Here is a 23,830-nt window from a genome sequence, read left to right on the forward strand (position 1 = left end):
CTAGAGGAGATCTGCATGGAGGAATTGGCCAAAATGCCAGCAACAGTGTGTGAAAACCTTGTGAAGACTTACAGAAAACGTTTGACCCCTGTCATTGCCAACAAAGGGTATATAACAAAGTATTGAGATGAACTATTGTTATTGACCAAATACTTATTTTCCGCCATAATTTGCAAATAATTATTTAAAAATCAGACAATGTGATTTTTTTTCTCATTATGTCTCTCATAGTTGAAGTATACCTATGGTGACAATTACAGGCTTCTCATCTTTTTAAGTGAGAGAACTTGCACAATTGGTGGCTGACTAAACACTTTTTTCCCCCACTGTATATATACACTGTATTTATAAAAATTAGTATTATACAATCTGAACACAGAATAAAATTGAGTGTTCAGTAAAAAAATACACAGAGCTGTGAGTAAAAGTGTATGTAATGCCATTGCACAATACGCTCTCTCTATACCCTTCCCTTAGTGTACAGAACTGCTGTTATGTGGCAGTGATTAGTCATCCTTGTTTATAATATTCCGGAGAGCCCCTTTAATACCAGGTGTATTACAGAATTCCTATCAAAGTCAGACTAATAACTGCTGGGTCATCCCCTAGGCCTCTTGGGTCAGGTTCCAACTGTTATAGGATGTGTGTACAGAACTCATGTTTCATTAAAAATGTCATGTGAATATTCTAGCAAGCACAAATAGGGCCACAGTGTCTGCTTTCTTGGAAGTACTGCTGAAGGTGTTTTATTACATCACAATTTAATGAAGAAAGTAACCAGCACATACAGAAGGTATGATGCCTGGGTATGAATGTGTCCTGCTCTGTCTTCATGCTGCTTTATTTGAAAGGCAAATACTCCAGAAATAAAGGCAGGGAGAGCTGGACTTCCTTGTGCTGTAGACCAGGTCAGGCACAATGCTGGGGAAGATCTATCCTCTTCAGCATCAGCAGCACTCTGTCTGAGTCAGTGCAGAACATTTACCATAGCTTGTTATATGAGCCGCACAGCTTCCTGGCTTCACAGTCACAAACATTGCCTGGGATGGGAACTGCAATATATAAGCTTTCCAGCAAAATCAAAGTCCAGGTGAAGAAGAGCAAAACCTCAGGTAGGTCTTCAGATAAAATGCCCTCATACAATAGTAATATGCAAAAATAAGACTATTCATAGCACGGCAAATGAGATTACTGATAATGCTTCTTGTATGATATGCTCATAGATTATATCTGATTTGTAGTTTCCCACAATAGTCATATATTCTAAAGCAGTAGTGACTTATGATGATGATGATGTATACGGGACATGAGTTATGCTTTCTATGGGCTCTTTCTGTGCTGCAATGTGCTCTTCATCATTTTGGATTTCATTCAAAAGAATATAAACAAGATTTGGCTACGTGGAGAAACTGCACCGTACTACTGTAAATTTATATTGTGTGTTATGCTGTTTAATATTTATCCAGCAATGCACTACTGTATGTCTGCTTCTAGGAGTAGGAAGGGATGGAGTAAACTTTTAGAGAATGTGGATATAAAATGATAAAGAAGGAATATGCTAAATCATCCCTTCCATATTTCTGTGTATCCCATAGACTTTCTTATTTGTTGTATTCAATCTAGTAATGCATTGAGGGAAATGAATTATGCACGAGAAACAAAACTATACTGTATAGTAAATGCATTCCTTATTTCATGATGTGTCATGGCTGCATCGGAATATGTAGGAAACATGGTATAATAGTATATCTATTGATACTGCATATTTGTGGCCTATGTACCCTATAGGTCCCTGTGTTTACATTCATTGAATGTAAAGATCTAATTCTTCAAATGCAGGAAAAATCTTTTTCCTGCCCAATTTCACTAAAATTCATTGTGTTATCTCCTTAACAAGCCTGCATGTTGGTGAAGGTCTGGTTCCCTTATACAACAAACCAGGGTTCTAGGCCTTATCGAAGTGTCAGCGATATTATTTCAGTAAGTTCCTAGTATTAACCAACTATATGTTTATTTGTGTTGTTTCCTTTTTACACAAGCCAAATGACTCCTCCACATTGGTCCTTATTTACTAAGAGTGGAGTTTTAGTTCCCTACAATTTATTTTCCATGGTATTTACTTAGGTTTCCCTACATTTTCCCACTTTCCCTACACTTTGCTTTTTTACACATGCTCTGATCTGTCTGGTTTTCCTCAGCTCAAATCCATTACATTTTCTGTGGAAACCTTAGTAAATATGTTCGTTTTTTGCAAAAATGTTGGGTACACAGCCCTTTTCTGTGGCCATGCCCCCTTTCCCCAATGACCACGCCCCTTTTTGGGTTTTCTCAGTAAAATGGAGAGTTAGTCAGGTTTTTCTCAATTCTGGCGCACAACCTGACAAAACATGTCGGGTTTCAAATAGTAAATGAGGGCCATGGTGTTGCCATTTGCACAGATGTGGAGTATATGTGAGTGTACATAATGGACCAGTAGAGTGTATAATATCTTTGTAAGGTATTGTATTCATCCCTTGGATGTGTACATGAGTTCTTTGTTATCACATGTAGTGAACTCAATGTAATGTTATGCTTGTTTTGCAAATATAAAACATTACAAGACTCATCAGTGGTTTTCATTCCATAGTAAGAATCCATGTACATAATAGAGCTGTGTGCCATTTATGCTGTAGCAATGTTTTGTGTGCATGACATCTGATGGATTGTTCCCCTTTTTTGGGACATGTTCAGAATGTGTACAAAAATTTGTATAGAGTGCCCATGCACCTTTCAGGTAGCCCTATTACAATGCTATAAAAACAAGGCTGTGATAAAGAAAGTTCTGTCAGGATAGCCACTCCAGTGAACAGGCACATTTGTCTCTAATTTTCAACCATTGTTTGCCTATGCTTATTACTATTATGCTAAAAAATACAACAGGCAAAAACACATATAAAATGTACAGTGAAAAGGATTAGGCTCCACAGTAGATAAGAAGAGTGCATAAAGTCTGCCATTGCTTTACAATTATTTACAAAGTCAAAATATATACCTGGCAGGAATTACAATACTAGAGAGAAAAGTTAACTTCTATAATTTATAAAGAATTATTAAACTTATAACACACACACCTTGCAGTGTCTGTGTTTATCCCAGCATTGAACACCCACAATACATTTGTGCACTTTCCACCAGTATAACAAAGATAAGTAGATTCATTGGTTTTGTATAAACAGTGTCGGAGAAAAATTTGCATGCAAACATTACACAGACATTCCAGACGAGGGAAGCTGCTCTATGGTAGGTGATTCCCTAACCAGTCTGGACGTGAAGTTGCTATCCAAGCAACTTCTTGGGGCTTGAAGACACTACATTTTGCTCTTGTGGACTTGTAGAGCAGGGGTTCTCAACCAGTGGTTGTGCGGGAGTACGCCACCTGTTGTGCGGGGGTACGGCGATGCGCTGACAAATACCGGCCATACATTGGCCAGGATTTGTCAGCGTACAACGGAGAATGGCAGCGGCAGCTCCCTGTGTAGTATCGGCCGCAGCTACTGTACAGGAGCTGTGTGGTTGCTGGGGAGATGTGTGACCTCCCCTGAAGTTGCACGGAGGTGCCCCACATTGCAGGAGGACGTCACACGTCACTGCGGCTCCGCTGAACGGGACTCTGGGACGCGCTGTATACCAGGATAGGCCACACGGGACCTGCTGTATACATATATATATAGCTCAGGGGGATCGGAAGGGGGGAGGGAAATAATAGCACAAGGACATTAAGATAGAGAGGGGGGGATAGGGATAATGGCAAAAGGAGATTAATACGGGGGGGGGGTTGATGATTATGACCCCCCCCTCCATCTTAATCCCCTAGTGCCATTATCCCTCTCCCCCCTCTCCATGTTAATGCCCTTGTGCCATTATTTCCCCTCCCTCTGATCCCCTTGTGTCATTATTGTGCCCCCCCTCTGATCCCCATTTGTTATGGTCTGCCCCCCCCTCTGATCCCCGCGAGTTATGACTATCCTTCCCCCATCTTAATCCCCTTGTGCTATTATTCCCCCCTCCCTCTGATCCCCTTGTGCCATTATTCCCCCCTCCCTCTGATCCCCTTGTGCCATTGTTCCCGCCCTCCCTCTGATCCTCTTTTGCCATATCGAATAATAATGGCACAAGGGGATTAAGATGGAGGGGGAGGGGCATAATGGAAAAAGGGGAACAGAGGGAGGGGGGAATAATGGCAAAAGGGGATTAAGTATTGCATTAGTATAAATTTAAGCCCACGCCCTTATGAAAATAAGTAATTTTATGACTTATTTTGTCCGCAGGTACCTCTCGCGCGTAAGTTCAGCGCAAATCTACCGTGGACATACTTTCACCCTTTGGGGGTACAGTCGCGAAAAAGGTTGAGAACCACTGTTCTAGAGTATCCTAGTCAAATTAGCAATGGTTGTTAGAAAAAAGCTTTCCTCTAGCATTATTAGACATTACGTACATAACATACCAACAACCCATAAGTAACCGAGGCAGTAGCAGACATACGAATTTGCCCAAACAAATGAACAAACTAACCTTTGCATAGTGTATCTAAACAGGGTTGGCAGATACCATAATAACAAGATGGTTAGATTTTCTTTCTTATTGTTGCCAATGCTTATTTCTGTCACTATATGTGTGTACCAAGATATCTTTGGCTATGTTTATAAAAGGAAGTAAAGGGTGTAGTTATCTGACTGCTCTAAGCCTTCATCTACCTCATTATACAAATATAGACTTGTTTACTACTTTCTTATGTTTACTGTGATACATACTGTAATTTTACAGTGTTTCCCCAGCAGGGTTTCCAGCCTTATGCCCTGGTCAGGGTTCTCCAGAACACAGTAACACCACTGCCCCTTTAATAGTAGGGAACTGATTTCAGTATGCTTTTAGCAGTACATTTATCTGACCCAAGTGATAGCACTGAACAAGAGAGTTACATAATGCTTTACCTGCTACTACACACACTAAGCTTCTTTGTCTGCTTGCAATTACTAATGTAGTACAACACTCATTACTTTATCAATTGAATCAATATAAAATAAGGCCCTATTAAAATATATATTGGAGGTTTCGTTAGAGGCCTTTATCTTAGATTCCATTCAGGGCCGGAAAACTGAGCTGGGCAGTTCACTATATGACAGACACAGCCAGACCCCAATGGACCCCATTGACTTTAATGGTGTTGTTGTTTTTTTCAGCTGGTGTCTGTCATTTCACAGGATTATAACTGGACAAAAAATACTGCATATAGTGTTTCATTGTCTGGTTTAAAACACATACTGTGAGGGAGGTTCATAATAATTATAATATGCATCCCTGAGAAAGATCATGAAGATCATGTGAATGTTACACAAAGGACATCAGAAAGATGACTGATTCTAAACTGGACGACAGTCCCTGTTCTCAGTGGATGCAAGGGTGTAATAAGGTCCAAAATAATAAGCAACACTGCATTGAGGTCAGGGAAACTGGTCGGGATACAAAGGGTAAACAGGCAAAGCACAAGGTACAAACCATAGGGAATAAATTGACAAACAGAGAAAGTGTCCAAACCGAGATAACAGCAAAGTTACCAAATCACTAAGCAGAGAATAAACGTGTAACAAGCTGAGGTCAGAATACACAGAATATAATAAGCTAAGAGCAGTATTAGAGGCTGAATGGAACAGAATGACAGGCTGGATGGAAATTTATATCCACCTAAGAAAGGCGTGGGGGCTGAGACCAGGTGTGATTGACCTGGGCACGGTCACAGAAATGCATGATGCTTTAGCCAAAGACCCGAAAATGTAACCCTTCTCCCAGAACCAGGTCGAGTCATGACAGTGTTAATGGGAAAAACATTAACAAGTTAGAGCACTTAGTCCTAATTTAAAGTAACAAAAATCATATATATATAATCATAGCTACACATCCTATTTTGTTGTCCCAGGGTCGCACTGTCACATTATACTATACAAAGGAACCACAGCTCTGCACATTTCCAAGAAAAAAAGAATTTGTGGCATGCGCCACAGACTTTGTATCTACAGAGTTATTCTCATCTAAAAGCCCTGAGCCTGGCAAAGCCTGCGAATGAGTCCTTAGATGTGGGTACTGTTGGCTATCCACCTATTTATCCATGGCTTTTGTGTTTTGCTTGATACAGTTAGCATGTGAATTCTGTTCACTGTGTGTGGCCCTATTCCACAACCTGGCTGGGCAGGAGATTAGACCTGGAGGGCAAAGTGATAAACGCTCTAACAACTGGAAGCTCTTGTTATCACATCTACATCTTACCGATTGTCAGCATTGGCGTGTTGTTCTCCTTTGTATGGTTCCCAAGACATATAAAATGGAAACAAAAGAAAAACTATAAAGACAAATCATCATCTGTTCACTTGTAGAAATTACCTCATCGATATTATTTAGAAAGGACTTTGTTTCAGCCAGTGCTTCAAAACATGGTCAATTCTGTGGTAGTGAAATGCTCGGCTATATATTTGTACATAAATTGGTGTGTTTGTACATATAAAACATATTTTTACTCCGTGCATATAGGTGTGTTAAAAATAATTTTTTTTTGAATATTCCAGATTGTAAATACACATGCCATTCACATTGCCAAGGACAGGTGCAATTAAACTGTGAACCGAATGGAAAGTTAATGGAATGTTTACCTGCGTACGACACATTGGACCACTCCAATAACAATGAGAAGGTAAGCATTTTACTCTTAAGAAAGTTTTATGCATGAGTAACCTTTTTTCTTAATTTTTTTAAAAGTTTATGGCTTTTCTGTTGGGGTATACATTTTGCTGCAGTGATCCTGTAGTGGTATAAAGTGAGCTGTCAAAAATAACAAAGAATGTTGCTTGTGTTTACCCACCAGCTTCTTGCATTACTACTACAGCTAGAACCCAGAAGGGAAATCTTAAAATAAAGATAAAGTAAAATCCTTAGAGAAGACCACCTAAAATTGCAAAAGGCTATATGCATAAATCCATCACATCAAATCTGGTCTGGATAAGGGGTGGTTTGGAGAGTTTGCACTGTATTAACCCCTTAAGGACTCGAGCGGAGAACGAGTTAAACCCCGTGGGTCCCTGTTGCTACGGGCAGCCAGGACCCACAGCTAATGCCGGGCACCTCCGATCAACTGCGATCAAAGTTGATTGTGGCGTCTAAACTGAACTATCCCAGCAGCTCAGCGGAGCTGATCGGATCAATCGCGACAAAATCGCGATGTCCCGATCAGCTTACTGGACGTCAGGAGGGTCCTCACCTGCCGCCTCCTCGTCGTCCCATCGTCGATCTACTGCTCCATGCCTGCAGGCTAGAGCAGCAGAGCGCCAGTAACACTGATCAATGCAACAGTGTATGCAATCAAAAGATTGCATGGTATAGCCTCCTAAGGGGGCTAAAAAAGAAAAGTAAAATAGAAAGAGAATAAATGTGAATAACCCCCCCCCCCCCCAATAAAAATTTAAATCACCCCCTTTTCCTATATTTTAAGTAAAATTAATGTAGTAAATAAAAAAAATCATATGCGGTACCGCCCCGTGCGTAAATGCCCGAACTATAAAAATATATGGTTAGCTACACCGCACGGTCGATGGTGTACACGTAATAAAAATACCAAAGTCCAAAATAAAAAAATATAAAAAGTGACCAAAAAGTCCCATCAAAACAAAAATGGTACCGATAAAAACTACAGACCACGGCGCAAAAAATAAGCCCTTATATAGCCCCATATGTGGAAGAATAAAAAGTTATAGGGGTCAGAAAATGACAATTTTAAACATACTAATTTTGGTGCATGTAGTTATGATTTTTTTTAAAGAAGTAAAATAAATAAAACCTACATAAATTGGGTATCCCTGTAACCGAATGGACCTACAGAATAAAGATATGTCATTTTACTGAAAAGTGCACTGCGTAGAAACGGAAGACCTAAAAATTTACAAAACGGCAGTTTGTTTGTTTTTTCAATTCATGACACAGATATTTATATATATTTTTTGTTTCGACACAGATTATGTTATAAAATAAGTAATGTCATTACAAAGTACAGTTGATGCCGCAATAAACAAGCCCTTATATGGGTTTGTAGGTGCAAAATTGAACGTGTTATGAGGAAAAAAGTAAAGTGCAAAAACGAATATTGTTTTGAGTCCTTAAGGGGAAAAATGGTCTGAGTCCTTAAGGGGTTTAATGTTCTAAAATTCAGGGCTAAAGGTAAATTATTACTGATGTTTCAACAAACTTTGCATAGATTATTAGTACAAGCTAGTGACTACAAAAAGAAGGTTGCAGCAGCAGCACTCTTGGTCAAAAAATGGAGACTCATATTGCACTTTTTGATCAAAACATGTCCCCCATCCACCACGCAGAGATGGCTTCACTTTGGTTGGAACCCTAACAAGCTAACTCTACTCACCTCTGCTAGGCAAGCTAGTGACTACAATTGGGTCATTTTCAGCGCATATCTGACTTTTGACTCAAAAGACTGTCAAAAGTCTGGTCACTAGCTGAATATGATTGAGTCTGTGCAGGTCCTAGGAGTAAATGGTGTCAGTGCCTATCTGAGCATAGATGCAACTGCGGTCAATTTGAGTTTAAGAAATTTTAGAGTTTAGACTTTAAGAGTCTTGATGTAAACGTGGCCTTAGAAACCGTAATAAATCCTGTCAGAAAAAAAGCTCTATTCTCTCAGGTTCAAACCCCCCACCCCACCCCCATTTAACTTTAGTTCACAATGAAAAAACAGCTCAGTTCTAACTTATGTTTACTAGGCAGACTAGGGATCAGCTAATCTTCTGCTAGTACAAGTTTTTGGAGAGTGGAGGAAGAAGTGAGTGGAGTGAGGGCAAAGGTACATAGACTGAAAAATAATATACAAGCTAACCATGAGTATTAGATCTCAACCCAGGGCTTAATTCACATCTGAAATCTGGTGAAAAATGTCATATACAAGATGTGAAGTCTGTACACACACGACAGTTTATCCTGAAAAGACAGGTACACCTAAAGAGTACCTGCACCTACACCTAAAGAGTACCTGCACTTGTGTGTTCCCCTCTTCATCCTGAGTCCCCCGCACTTTTCCTTTTTTAATTTTGCCGAGTATTTCTTTAGCTATGCTCACTGCCTGTGAGCTTTTTCGGCTGCAGGCGGGCATTACCTTGCAGGCGTGACGTCACCTGAAGCCTGCCAAATAACGCTTCTGCCCTTCCCTGTTCTATGTTGGGAACGCGCAAAGAACAGGGAGTCAATCACTGGCATATCACTTAATGGGGAGTCAATCACTGGCATATCACTTTATGTCTTGAAAGGGCTTTCATATGCAGCGAAATGTACTATCATTACAAATGATTTCTGGTAAAACCATAATGGTGGAGGGAATGACTCTGTTGTTTTATCTAAGAGACCTTGATAATATGAGAACAGAGGAGACGACTGTTGCATCAACGTATGATTAGTGATCCTTCCTTCAACACGATCAATAGCCACAAAAATAAACAGGTAATTGCTTTAAGGGCAGCGAGTCATTTCCATTAGCCATGGTCCGCTTCCTTTCCTATAAGCTTAGCAGTGTTATAATTACAGGAGTAATAAAGTAAGCCATGTTGTGCTTTGTCTGCACTGTATTTTCCGTTCTGCTAAAAAAGGGGAGAAGGTTTTTCTGCCATAAATGTAAGGGTTATTTTCATTGGCTTTAATAACCCTTTTTCTTCCCACTTATGATAATACCTCATTGTTAAAGGGCCTGAACCTGTGGTCATGAGGAAAATAAAGTTTACTTGAAAACCAATTCCTGTTCTTTTGCATTTAATTTAAAAGTTAAATTTTTTTCAGGCAAAACAATACTTTAGAAAAGCCATGAAAATAACCTCATGTGTATATGGTTAATTGGGGTTGGTCATGAACAATCATATCAACAAGCTGTGAGATAAGCCACGGCCTTGATTTTATGAGAAGCTTAAGAGTCTTAAACTATGGGAGGCCGTACATGTTAGTTATAAATGTTGGCCAGACCCATTGATTTTGGTAGGACTGCCAACCATTTCATGTGTATGGTGGAGTCCCTACATCAGGGGCCCTCAAACTTTTTAAACTGGGGGCCAGTTCTCAGTCCCTCAGACCGTTGGAGGGCCGGACTATAGATAAAAAAAAAAAACTATGAACAAATTCCTATGCACACTTATATATCATATTAGTGGATTACCCCTTTAAGTACGCAGTACAGTTCCCCCCACATTAGGTAGGCAGCATAGTTCCCCTCACATTAGGTTGGCAGTATAGATCCCCCCCACATTAGGTTCTAGTTCCCCCACATTAGGGTTGGCAGTATAGTTCCCCCACATTAGGTTGTAGTTCCCCCACATTAGGTTGGCAATATAGTTCCCCCGCATTAGGTTGTAGTTCCCCCACATTAGGTTGTCAGTATAGTTCCCCCACATTAGGTTGGCAGTATAGTCCCCACCCACATTAGGTTGGCAGTATAGTTCCCCCCACATTAGGTTGGCAGTATAGTTCCCCCCACATTAGGTTGTAGTTACCCCACATTAGGTTGCCAGTAAAGTTCCCCCACATTAGGTTGGCAGTATAGTTCCCCCCACATTAGGTTGGCAGTGTAGTTCCCCACATTAGGTTGGCAGTATAGATCCCCCCACATTAGGTTGTAGTTCCCCCACTTTAGGGTTGGCAGTATAGTTCCCCCACATTTGGTTGTAGTTCCCCCACATTAGGTGCAGTATAGTTCCCCCACATTAGGTAGGCAGTATAGTTCCCCCACATTAGGTTGCAGTTCCCCCACATTAGGTTGTAGTTCCCCCACATTAGGTAGGCAGTATAGTTTCCCCCACATTAGGTTGTAGTTCCCCCACATTTAGTTGGCAGTATAAGTTTCCCCACATTAGGTGCAGTATAGTTTCCCACATTAGGTGCAGTATAGTTCCCCCACATTAGATTGGCAGTATAGTTCCCCCCACATTAGGTTGGCAGTATAGTTCCCCCACATTATTTTGGCAGTATAGATCCCCCCACATTAGGTTGTAGTTCCCCCACTTTAGGGTTGGCAGTATAGTTCCCCCACATTAGGTTGTAGTTCCCCCACATTTAGTTGGCAGTATAGTTCCCCCACATTTGGTTGTAGCTCCCCCACATTAGGTGCAGTATAGTTCCCCCACATTAGGTAGGCAGTATAGTTCCCCCACATTAGGTTGTAGTTCCCCCACATTAGGTTGTAGTTCCCCCACATTAGGTAGGCAGTATAGTTTCCCTCACATTAGGTTGTAGTTCCCCCACATTTAGTTGGCAGTATAAGTTTCCCCACATTAGGTGCAGTATAGTTCCTCACATTAGGTGCAGTATAGTTCCCCCACATTAGATTGGCAGTATAGTTCCCCCACATTAGGTTGTAGTTCCTCCCACATTTAGTTGGCAGTATAAGTTTCCCCACATTAGGTGCAGTATAGTTCCCCACATGAGGTGCAGTATAGTTTCCCCCACATTAGGTTGGCAGTATAGTTCCCCCCACATTAGGTTGTAGTTCCCCCACATTTAGATGGCAGTATAGTTCCCCCACATTAGGTGCAGTATAGTTCCCCACATTAGGTGCAGTATAGTTCCCCCACAGACATACAGCCTCCAGCCATACAGTGTATGGCTGGAGGCTGTATGCCTGTGTTCTGCCCCACTTCAGTGCTCTGACCACCACTCCTCCGGTCCGGCCATAGCAGTAGGTCCCGGGACTGGAAGAGCGGTGGTCAGAGCACCGAAGCTGATGTGCCGCTGGTAACACTTACCAAGCTGGCTAGCGCACGTCCTGCTCGTCCTGCTATGGGCGCACGCACGGGACGTCAGTGACCTCCCTGCGTGCGCTACCTCCCGGCGGTCCTTGCGTTTTTAGACTAAATGCGGGGCCGCAGAGAGCGCATCCCTGTGTCCCGAAAACATGTTTCGGGACACAGGGATGTCCTTAGGCAGCGGAGGGCCGGATAAATGTCTTCGGCGGGCCGCATGCTACCCACGGGCCATAGTTTGAGGACCCCTGCCCATACAGATATCAGGAAAAATAGTAGTTGGGTAGGTTGGCTTAACCCCTTAAGGACGCAGGATGTAAATGTACGTCCTGGTGAGCTGGTACTTAAATGGGTACTCTCATTTAAAAAAAAAATGTTTATTAAAAATTATTATTCTGCTGCCTTCCCGGCGTCTTCTACTCTGATCTGCCTTCCCGCAGACCAGAGCAGAAGATGACCGATAACACTGATCAGTGCTATGTCCTATACATAGCACTGAACAGTATTAGCAATCGAATGATTGCTATAAATAGTCCCCTATGGGGACTATTAAAGTGTAAAAATAAAAGTACAAAAATAAAGTTAAAAAAATTTGAAAAACCCCATCCCCCAATATAAATGTAAATTGTCCCCTTTTCCCTATTTCACCCCCAAAAAATAATAAAAAATATTGTATATACATAGTTGGTATCGCCGCATGCGTAAATATCTGAACTATTAAAATAAAATGTTAATGATACCGTACGGTGAACGGCGTAAATGTCCAAAATAGCTGCTTTTTTATAACATTTTATTCCAAAGAAAATAATAAAAAATTGATTAAAAGTTTTATACTGTATAAGCAAATATGGTATCAATTAAAAGTACAGATAACGGCGCAAAAAATTAGTCCTCATATCGCCGCTTATACGGAAAAAGTTATAGATCTTCAAAATAGGGATTTTAAGAATTTAAGAATACATGTCATTTTTACCGTAAATTGTACGGCGTGAAAACGAAACCTTCCAAAATTAGCAAAATTGTGGTTTTCTTTTTAATTTCCCCACACAAATAGTATTTTTTTTATTGCGCCATATATTTTATGGTAAAGTGAGTGATGGCATTACAACGGACAACTGGTCGTGCAAAAAACAAGCCCTTATACTAGTCTGTGGATGAAAATATAAAAGAGTTATGATTTTTTGGAGGCGAGGAGGAAAAAATGAAAATGTAAAAATAAAATTGTCTGAGTCCTTAAGGTCCAAATGGGCTGAGTCCTTAAGGGGTTAAGCTGGTAATGCACAAAAGTTAGCGGTCAGGTGAATTCACATTTATCCAACAGCTGTGTTTCCTTATTTACTCTTACATGTGCATGCTTAGAGGGGTACTCCACTGCTTACACATCTTATCCCCTATCCAAAGGATAGGGGATAAGATGCCTGATCGCGGGAGTCCCGAATACGCTCCGGGGACTGATTACAAACAGGGTGCCGAGTGCATGATCGCGGGCGTCCCCAGCTGCGGGACTCCTGCGATAAGGCATCTTATCCCCTATCCAAGCACCGGAGTACCCCTTTAACTTGGCTAAGCGTGTATGTGTTTTTAATGGCGAGCAGGGGGATAAGCAACTGTTCACACTGAGATTTTCCATGCGGGCATTCCCCGGACAGTGGAGTGCCGGCATAACATAGACCGCAATGCATTTTCGTGCAGAGTCTGCAGAAATAGACATGTCTATTCTGCACAGAAATTCCATCTTGTTAACATAGCCTTAGAATCCTTGAAGGCAGATTATCTCATGAAGAACAAAAGATCCTGACATCTGATCTGACATTTATAATACAACTGCCTAACCTTTATTTCCCTCAACTCAATGTTGAGGTTCAGGAACCAAATATACATGGTATAATTACTATGGTTATGGCTGACCAGAAACAAGTTAGCCAATCTGTTCTGAGATTTGTTGCTGGCACCTAACTTTTTAGGATGTCTATAGTATGAATTTAGTCTATATTGGTTCCTAATGGATATCTTCTTTTCTTCTTTAATGGAAAAGTTAAAAAAAAGTATTTATATCCTAAGTTGTACAAATCATTAAGAACCTGAAAAAGGTCAAATCATATGAAGTGCATATACAGTAGATGTATTGTGATAATAAATGTCACTCATAACCTGTAATTCATGCTTCTAAAACACTCTAAGCTATTCACAGTCCACAAAACAAAAGCAGACTGGGCAGTAAGCAACATCATATATATATATATATATATATATATATATATACCTCTATAAATTATTAATCAATATTAAAGGGGTACTCCGGTTGAATTTTTTTTTTTTTAAATCAACTGGTGCCAGAAACGTAAACATATTTGTAAATTACTGCTATTTAAAAATCTTAAAAATAAATCCAGTACTTATCAGCTGCTGTATACTATAGAGGAAGTTCTTTTCTTTTTGAATTTATTTTCTGTCTGACCACAGTGCTCTCTGCTGACACCTCTGTCCATGTCAGGAACTGTCCAGAGTAGGATAGGTTTGCTATGGGGCTTTGCTCCTGGTTTGGACAGTTCCTGACATGAACAGAGGTGTCAGCAGAGAGCACTGTGGTCAGACTGAAAAAAAATTCAAATAGAAGTGATTTTAAATGCAAGTAATTTACAAATCTGTTTAACTTTCTGTCACCCCTCTTGTACACCTTTAAAAGAAGACTCTTTTACCCTGTTGTTGTGGGCCACCTCTAGCCTTGATACAAAATGACATATGGTTGGGCCTGGAGGCGTACAGGTTTCCTATGGCATATTTGCTTACAGATATTTGAAATAGGCCTGTAGATCTTGCACACTTGTAGACTGCTGAAACTGGGTTGATTTGCAATTAAATCTGGGTAGGCCACGAAGGTTTTGCAGTCTGGCAAAGACATGCTGTGTGTTGGGAGCATTGTCCTGATGATAAATGCCAGTAAGAAGCCATGCCATGAGAGGCAAAAAGTGTGACTGTATGATGTCCTGCACTTGTTGCTGAGCTGTTAGTGTCCCGTGTATCACTACTGAAAAGGCAGGATTGACATGCCTTCATACTCGAACCAGACCATCATCAGATCCAGGTTTCTTGTTTACAACACCTGGCTGGCTGTCAATAACAAGACACGTAATAGGCACCTTGACACCATATTTCCTTCTGCTAAGTGCCTAGAAAGGGTCTGATCAGAGAGAAGGGTGTGTAATGAAGGGGTCTCCTGTATCTGGAGGGTGAACAAAGAAACTGTATGAGCTGTTCATGCTTGTCAGCAGATCAAACAATCTACTGGTAATATGTCTTAACTGTCTAGAGCCTGTTTTCTGTGTGTACGTGCCCTCCCAAGCCCACTGCTCCCAACAGCTGCTAAGCTTGGTCAGAGCGGCCTAGATGGTGGACAATTCGTAGAAACATCTATCCTGCTTCTTTGAGCCCAATGATGTGCCCCCCTTTCAAAGTCTGTCAATTTCACAAAATGTTTTCGAGTGCGTCGGAGTGGCATGTAGAAAAATCTCTGATCTCTCAACAAGAGGTTTACTACCTAAAAGTAGCCTTGTGCAGCAATCTGACATTTCTGTGGGTGCATTGTATTTTTATGTCAATGAGTGTAAGACCATAGCGGAGTAGGTAGTAAGCCATTGGTTTGAGTCTCATTACAACCATGTCATACAGGTTTTTTTTTACTTGGTAATTTGCTACTCTTAACCACAATAAAAATATATGTGTGTTAGTAATGAGTCATGGATGTCAGTACATTTACAGAACTGTACAATTAACTGCACATTTCTTTATCCATGTCAAGCAGTTTATGGCACGCATCTATCCTTAGGTACAGTATGTCTACATAAGAATTACTGATGGCCAGTCCTATCTAAATCTCATTAGCATAGAGATCCACAACAGAAGTACTGAGGATTAGTGAGGTGTAAGGAGATTGATGAGCCGCTTGGCTTAGAAGTCTGAGCAGTTCTTAGTAGTGAAATCTACTGCAGAGGTATTTTATCGGGGCTATTAATCCATTGATAAATGCCATGACAAAGCATGACTTCTTATGACCTTGTACACATCTTGGATATATGTAATATACCTTCTACAAGAGGACCCTCAAAAGATGGCTTGTAAGGCCTCCTCCTAAAAAAGTTTGTGATCAGTCTTGTATTTTATCATAGTTTGCTACATGCTTAATATGATTCTAATATAATGAGAGAGCACTAAAGCAATACAAGCACTGGCGTATGTCTAGCCAGTTTAACGAGTTATGCATTTCTGGAAAAAAAAACTATTAAAATACCATATTAGGGAATTCTCAATTCATAAAGTACTGATCATGTATTACATCAAACAGAACAAAGTACTTTTATGCTGAATGACCCAGTACAGGCATATACTACATGGACCATCTAATCATTTTTCCTATGGTAGTGTTGCAGGGAAAATGAAAACTTTCTACCAGGTTTCCTTATAGACTACAGCTGGTTGCTGAGTAGTTCACCATTGGGATACTCTGATCAGCTTTTCATCAGGGGTTAATTCTAACAAGAAGGAATTGTCCAATGCAGACAAACCCCTATATGTATACATAATTGTATTTAAAGTGGTTATCCAAACTTAGAAACTGAATGGCCTATCCTCAGGATTGGCCATAAATATTAGATTGGTGGTGGACCAACTTCTGGCTCCCCAACTGATCAACTGTGTGAAGGGGCTACAGTAATTGTGTGAGTGTAGCATCCCTACCTACTTGTTCCCCTACATTCTTATATTGATAATTTATTCTAAAGATAAACTTTCAGTTTTTAAAGACCAGAGATAGAGCTGGGCAGTATGACCAAAAATGTGTATCACGGTATTTTTGTAACTTATGGCTGTTCCACGGTATATAACGGTATTTTTCACCCCCAAATCATGTGACCCGCGAGCCCTGTTCTGCTCCCCCCTCCCCCCCCAAATCATGTTATCCGCCAGCGCTGTTCTGCTCCCCCCAAATCATGTTACCCGCCAGCGCTGTTCTGCTCCCCCCCCCAATAAATTATCAGCCCAGCGGGGTACTACTCACATATGTCACCCGCAAGCACTACCCTCCTCCTCTTTGTTGCGGGCTGCTGCCGCTGGAGCTCTATACTGTACGCCAGTGGTCTCCTACCTGCCGACCTCCAGATGTTGCAAAACTACAACTCCCAGCATGCTCGGACAGCCAATGGCTTTCCGGGCATGCTGGGAGTTGTAGACTTGCAACAGCTGGAGGTCCGCAGGTTTGAGAACAATGCTGTACGCTGTATCCCTATGCCCGGGCTGCAAAAGATGAACAAATTAAACTTTAACTTACCTATGCCGGCCTCACGCTGGGGACGAGAACGTCTGAGAGCCGTCAGCCTATCACCGGCCACAGCGATGTCCCGCCCCGGCCAGTGATAGGCTGAGCCGGCTTCTAAAATGACAGTGGGCTCAGCCTATCACCTGCCGGGGCGGGACATCGCTGCGGCCGGTGATAGGCTGACGGCTGTCCAACGTTCCCGTCCCCAGCGTAAGGCCAACGTAGGTAAGTTAAAGTTTATTTTGTTTGTCTTTTGCAGTCCGGGCATAGGGATACAGTGTACAGCAGTGGTCTCCAACCTGCGGACCTCCAGCTGTTGCAAAACTACAACTGACAGCCTTTGGCTGTCCGGGCATGCTGGGAGTGGTAGTTTTGCAACATCTGGAGGTCCGCAGGTTGGAGACCACTGGTGTACAGTATAGAGTTCCAGCGCCGGTGGCCCGCAACAAAGAGGAGGAGGGCAGTGCTTGCGGGTGACATATGTGAGTATAGTACCCCCCCCCCCCCTCCCTGCTGGGCTTATAATTTATTGGGGGGAGCAGAACAGCGCTGGCGGGTAACATGACTTGGGGGGGGGGAGGCGGGGAGAAGAATAGCGCTGGCGGGTGACATGTGAGTAGTTCCCCGATGTGGGGACAGGACAGAGGACTGATAATTCATTCATTCCTGAGGGGGAGGGGCCAAACCGGTATTGCGGTATGGGGGAAAATTCATATCGTGCAGCACAAAAATTTCGGTATTCGGTATGAACCAGTATACCGCCCAGTCCTAACCAGAGATAGCCTTTTAAAGGAGTACTCCACTGGAAAACATATTTTTATTCAACTGGTGCTAGAAAGTTTAACAGATTTGTAAATTACTTCTATTAAAAAATCTTTATCCTTCCAGTACTTATCAGCTGCTGTATGATTCACAGCAAGTTCTTTTCTTTTTGAATTTCCTTTCTGTCCATTTTAAGAACTCTCCAGAGTAGGAGCAAATCCCCATAGTAAACCCCTGCTCTGGACAGTTCCTGACATGAGCAAAGGTGTCAGCAGAGAGCACTGTGGTCAGGCAGAAAGGAAATTCAAAAAGAAAAGAACTTCCTGTGGATCATACAGCAGCTGATAAGTACTGGAAGGATAAATTTTTTTTTTTTTTTTTTTATAGAAGTAATTTACAAATCTGTTTAACTTTCTGGCACCAGTTGGTTTAAAAAAAAAATAAAATAAAAAATATATATATATGTTTTCCAGAGGAGTACCTCTTTAAGGACCTCACACTGATCATCAGCTAAATAAAGTTAAGTTCTGGGCTGTACCATTCCCTCTGCTTGTATAGCAAAGTACAGTGCTAACTCTGGCCATTGCTTGTCATTTAATTTAGTATTCATCATTTCATGTTTCTCAGCAAGAGGTAATCTTATTATTGTTCATGTACATTGGAATGTGTTTAATATGGTTTGTTCTCTGTCTAGCAGTGGAATAGTACAGAACATGAGTGTCACTTAGGAGGCAGTGTACCTTACAAGTGTGCTTTTTATAAGCAGAAACTGGCGTTTTAACACATGAAATGTTAGTTATGGAAGGAAACCTTTGCACTGAGTACAATGGGCATGTTTGTACTTGTATGTCTTTAAGGTCATACCAGGGAATAACTACGTGCAGTGCCACCCTCTGCGCTTTGGAAACGCTACTCAAATAAAAAAAGCAGACAGTATTGCCTTTAACAAATCTTATAGCCCATTGAACATCTCATTGTAAATGAGTTTATTGGGACATTTGGGTACATCTCAAAATACGTCTCAAAATACATGCCAAAAAGGTCCCCCAAAAAATGGACATATTGTGCCACGCATAAGGCAGAAAAAAATGTATGCCATCTAATTTTACAGCCACAATGATTACAGATATAAAATTAATTTGAGTGAGAACTAAGGGACATTTTATTATTGAGTTCAGATTTATACCTCTAAAAGAAGTCTCTATAGTGCGCCACTGAATCAGCCATAGGCTGTGAAGAAAAAACATATATTGCATGGTATATGCTTTTTATCTTTTTCCCCATTGATAGGAAAGTGCTGCAGAATATATTCTCCTGTACAGTAAAAAAAAGTATGCCTATGCCTACCAACCCACCATATGCTAAAAGGACACTCTTAGGTTAGGTTTTCACACAGGTTCTTTTTCCTGGCTTTTTTTGGAAAACCGCCATTGCAGTTTTTGTGTCAAATCCAGAAGTGGATCCAGTAGGAAGGAGAAGTATAAATCCTTCCTTTATCTTTCCCATTTCTTTTGAATACACTTCTGGCATTGGCTCAAAAAATGCTGTGTCAACAATCCAAAAAGCGCCTGAAAAAAAAAACAGCAAATGCTAAGGGCATTGGGCCTATGGATTGGTTCAGCATGTGTATCCAGAGCTTTCCTGTCACATAAGAGAGATGTATGTGGCTATTTTTTATCTCACTGGGTGCTTTAGAATTGTTGAGGATAAAAAACAAGCATGTTTGTATAGAAATATGGACATTCAGGGTATAGGTACACAAGCATGTTTGTATAGAAATATGGACATTCAGGGTATAGGCACACAAGCATGTCTGTATAGAAATATGGACATTCAGGGTATAGGTACACAAGCATGTTTGTATAGAAATATGAACATTCAGGGTATAGGTACACAAGCATGTTTGTATAGAAATATGAACATTCAGGGTATAGGCACAATCGTAAAGAAAGATCCTACTGCAGTTGTCTTTGACCTTGACTCTGCACAATGGTGTTGAAAGCTGTGTACTTCTTTGAACAATGAAGACTTTCAGATCTTTTACAGGTTTCCTTCCTTTCATTATAGCGTGAATGCGAGCACAACACTGATGTAAGCTGTTGTTGATCGGACTATGTTATTAGCTTGCTTTATAGTAGATTAGTTTACTCCCCCATTATTTATGCAGCACTAATATTACATTTCACTATCCAGAAAATACCCCTACATTGGCCACTATCTCCGTTGTGCCAACTAATATCCAGCACATGAATACTTACAGCACAATTCTATAGAAGCTCATTTAATATAAACATATTTTTTAAGTATGAAACAAAATTTTTAGAAATTGCTGGAAATATTCAAACTATTTAGCACTAGTAAGACTTGTTCACACACCTGTACGGTATGTACCTAAAATGCCTTCCTCTGCAGTAGACTGCATGAGAACCTGTCACAATTGACACTGTCTTATATTGTCTCTTGCTAATGCTGAACAGAGGAGGGAACTTAGAATGGACTGTAACATAATAGTGCCAGTGACATTTGGGCTAAGACTACATGGTGACATCTGTCACCTGCATGCACTGCTTGTCTAAGCAGTTTGACAGCCCACATGCTTTTGTCTACCCTATGATTCCATGGATCAGTGTCCCATTGTGTCACAGCCAGGTTCTGTTCACACTTCCTTTTTATCAGGTTTCTGTTATTTTTGGCACTATTTTATTTAACCAATAAACAAAAGTTTGCATAAAGGACTAAAAATACATTTGTGGTGGCCCAGTTCGAGAGGTGTTACCCCGTACCCTTGCTGCCCTGTCCGGCAGCCTCCCTTCAGTGTCCCCTGGGCCCCTTGTACTTGTTTCCCTCCTGTATATATGTTTTGCTATGTATTATAATATATAATGTATTGTTGCGGATATGTCGTCAGACGCCGCTACAGTCTCACATGTGTGCCGGCAGCCGGCAGGATCGCACGGCCTCCCGCCACTGCGGGCGCGCACATGGTGAAACAGATAGGAAATCGATCACGTAAGTGGATCGTCCTTTCTCTTACAGGTATTTGTGCCTAGATTGGATCACAGGCTTATAGTACAATATATTTTTGTGTTTTTGTGTGCAGGAACCGTCGGATGTTCTTTCTACTTTTTTCACAGGATAACCAAGTTTACCTACTGTGAATCATGTTAAACTGTCTATAATGGGCTGTGACTGTATCTACAGCCCTATATTACATTAGGTTACCTCTATCCTTTGATTGCTGTGCATAGGTGTACTTAGCCCCTGAGGAGGTCACCACTATAGGTGGGCCGAAACGCGTTGGATGCTGTACAGTAATTTACATCTGAATCCACTGTGTTTATTGTGGTTGGTCAGTTGGACCGCTACCATTAGGCATAACTAAGACAGTTATACTCTATACCTTTTACCTGTGAGTTATTTCTGCATGATAATCGTTCAGGGAGCATCATCAGTCTCCCTACTCGACATACTATATCCTGGACTTTATATATGTGTTTCTTAACAGCATATTCATTAAAAGTTAAGTTTTAGTTCACTCCCCCTCAACATTCTTAATGTATTGTTGCTTTAAGAACCATGTACCATGTGCCATGTGATTGTTACCCAGGAGGTACCAGGTGATCCCAGGGGTGACCTATAGGCTCCCTACTAGTCTCCCCCATATAAGCCCTGGGAAGAACTAGCTCAGTCTCTTTGAGCTCTGCTCTCTTGTTGCTGTGGTAAAGGGAAGTCAAGTCGAGTCTAGGTGTGTGTCCAGAGTCATTGGAGGCCTCAAGTCAAGTCTGCAGCCACAGTCAATTGCAAGTAAGCTACAGTCATAGCTTTCTCAGTCAAGTTAGTCCCTGTCAGCAACTGTCAAGTCAGCGTGGCCTGCATTAAATTGTCCAGTCCAACTACAAGTCCCAGCAAGCCCTTAAGGTCTCTGAGTCACTGGTCACCTCCTTGGGCCCTGGCTGAACTGTATAGACTTTACCAACTGTCTACCCTCAGTAAAGCTACCATTATCCGTAACTTGGTGTCGGAGTACCTTCAGGTGGTATCGAGGATACACCATGCCCTGGCGTCACGAATACAAGGGGCTAATTCCATCTGCCCCTAGGGTAACAACATCTGCCCTCATCACACCCCGTTACCACAAATTTTGGCATCACGAACAGGATACGGGTGTGCGTCTTATGCCACAAGTCCTTCCCTAATCTGAACTGTGTCCAATATTGTCTGCAAAATCCGCATGACGATCCGATTTAAGTCTGCGCCAGAAAGTGTATGGAACTTTGCAAATGAAAAGTGGTTTAATCGTGGTGCTTTTGAAATAGAGGGGGAGGTGAAGAAAAGTACTGTGTCAACCATGTGCAAGATTAGGTCTGAAGCTATGTTACCTTGCCAAGTATTGCTTGTACCTGCAAGGGTTAAAGGTGTGCCGGAGAAGGGCGCGAAAATGCCCTGCGGCCTGCGCCACCCCTGAACGTGGAAACCATGTTGCTGTATCCATGCCGAAGAGGAACTGTGAAGATCTGCCCCTTGTTACCTGGGGAGCAGAAGTCAGCGCTGCACTGCTAATGCACTTCCGGCTTGTGGCCATTTTCCTGAAGCCCTGCATAAAAGGAGCAGCACTGCCGGAACCTCCCAGTTTTCTGGAAGTCAGTCAGAGGAGCAATATGGCAGAACAGGCAAGCACATGTGCAGAGAGTCCCAAGATGGTGCCGGAGGCCCGGAAATTTGTGGAAATGTTTCAGGAGCTGGCAGATCGTTTACAGCGCATCTCCCTCAGAGCCGAAGAGGCCTGCTACCAAGTCCCGCTGCCCGAGGGCGATAGAGACTGACAACCAACCCCGGAGGAGGGAACGCCGGCATCTTCTTGTGCATTGTCATCGGGGAGGCTGTCCCCTCACCACCAGACTTGGGGGGTCTTGGGACAAAATTCACACCGAGGAGTCAGAAGTGAATACCCCGGCTGAGGCCGCGTTCTCTACCCCTCCTTCTACTCCTAGCCCAGAGCAAAACCCCCAGGCCCAGAAGTCTGCAGCACGTCCCTGGTCCCCACCTTTACCAAAGTGATTGTTTGGCGATGAGCCTGGACTAATACCAGGGAAGTCCCATCCCCCAGTCCCACCGGCCCAGTCCGAGAGGGCCAGAAGAGGAGCTCAGGTGGCCAAGATTGTAGAGGGGCTTAGGGCACAAAGAATGGAAAGATATGGGCTGAAGCTGCTGCCATATGAGGTGCGACAAGTGCAGCAGCAGGACACAAAAGCTTTAGAGGCCTTGTACATTAGGAAGCTAGAACATCCAGAGAAGGAGAGCCACCCCTGTAACCTTGCAGAGCCACAGTCATAAAATTTGACAGAGTACAAGGGTTTGGCATCCTCATGGACTCTCGTCATGATGGGACCATCTTGGTTAATTGTCGGGCAGTGCAGAGAGACTATCTCCCCCCATCATTGCATTCTCTAGAGAGCGGGGAGATCATGGAGTATACTCCTGTACAGAGCTTGAGAGGAGAGTGGGCGGCTGCAGTGACCTGTCCGAAGAATCCAACCCAAATTCCATTTGCCTACTTCCCATCAGACGACAGGGATGCCGATCCCTTTGGGTTGCTGCTGCCTAAAGGCAGAGGTACCATCCAGGAGGAGGAGGTTTACATGCCTGAGGTGCCTGATATGGCACCAAAGTACCTACCAAACAAAGTCTTCTGTGATTGTGCCCAGGCCTACTCCTGTGGTCGAGGAAATTTGGCCTAACCAGCGGGCACCAACTGGAGTGCCTCGGCCTACGGGCTCCCTGCTAGTCTCCCTCATATAAGCCCTGGGAGGAACTGGCTCGGTCTCTTTGAGCTCTGCTCTCTTGTTGCTGAGGTCCAGTGCAGTCAAGTCTAGGTGTGTGTCCAGAGTCATTGGAGGCCTCAAGTCAAGTCTGCAGCCACAGTCAATTGCAAGTAAGCTACAGTAATAGC

The 23,830-nt window shown here is 42.2% G+C and overlaps 1 protein-coding gene across 6 annotated transcripts in view; it reads left to right on the forward strand.

The window, feature by feature from the left end:
• RASSF3 (Ras association domain family member 3) overlaps window positions 1–23,830 on the forward strand; it is a 163,797-nt gene that overhangs the window by 82,369 nt on the left and 57,598 nt on the right. For 4 of the 6 annotated variants that reach the window (XM_056574247.1, XM_056574249.1, XM_056574250.1 and 1 more), the window contains exon 2: window positions 6,597–6,721. In XM_056574247.1, the coding sequence (XP_056430222.1) occupies window positions 6,597–6,721 (125 nt within the window). Of the gene's footprint in view, window positions 1–1,897; window positions 1,981–6,596; window positions 6,722–9,427; window positions 9,526–23,830 lie in introns of those variants that run through there. The other 2 variants (XM_056574251.1, XM_056574253.1) reach the window with 2 other exon arrangements.

The sequence above is a fragment of the Hyla sarda genome, chromosome 4 (assembly GCF_029499605.1).
Source record: "Hyla sarda isolate aHylSar1 chromosome 4, aHylSar1.hap1, whole genome shotgun sequence".
Classification (NCBI taxonomy): domain Eukaryota; kingdom Metazoa; phylum Chordata; class Amphibia; order Anura; family Hylidae; genus Hyla; species Hyla sarda.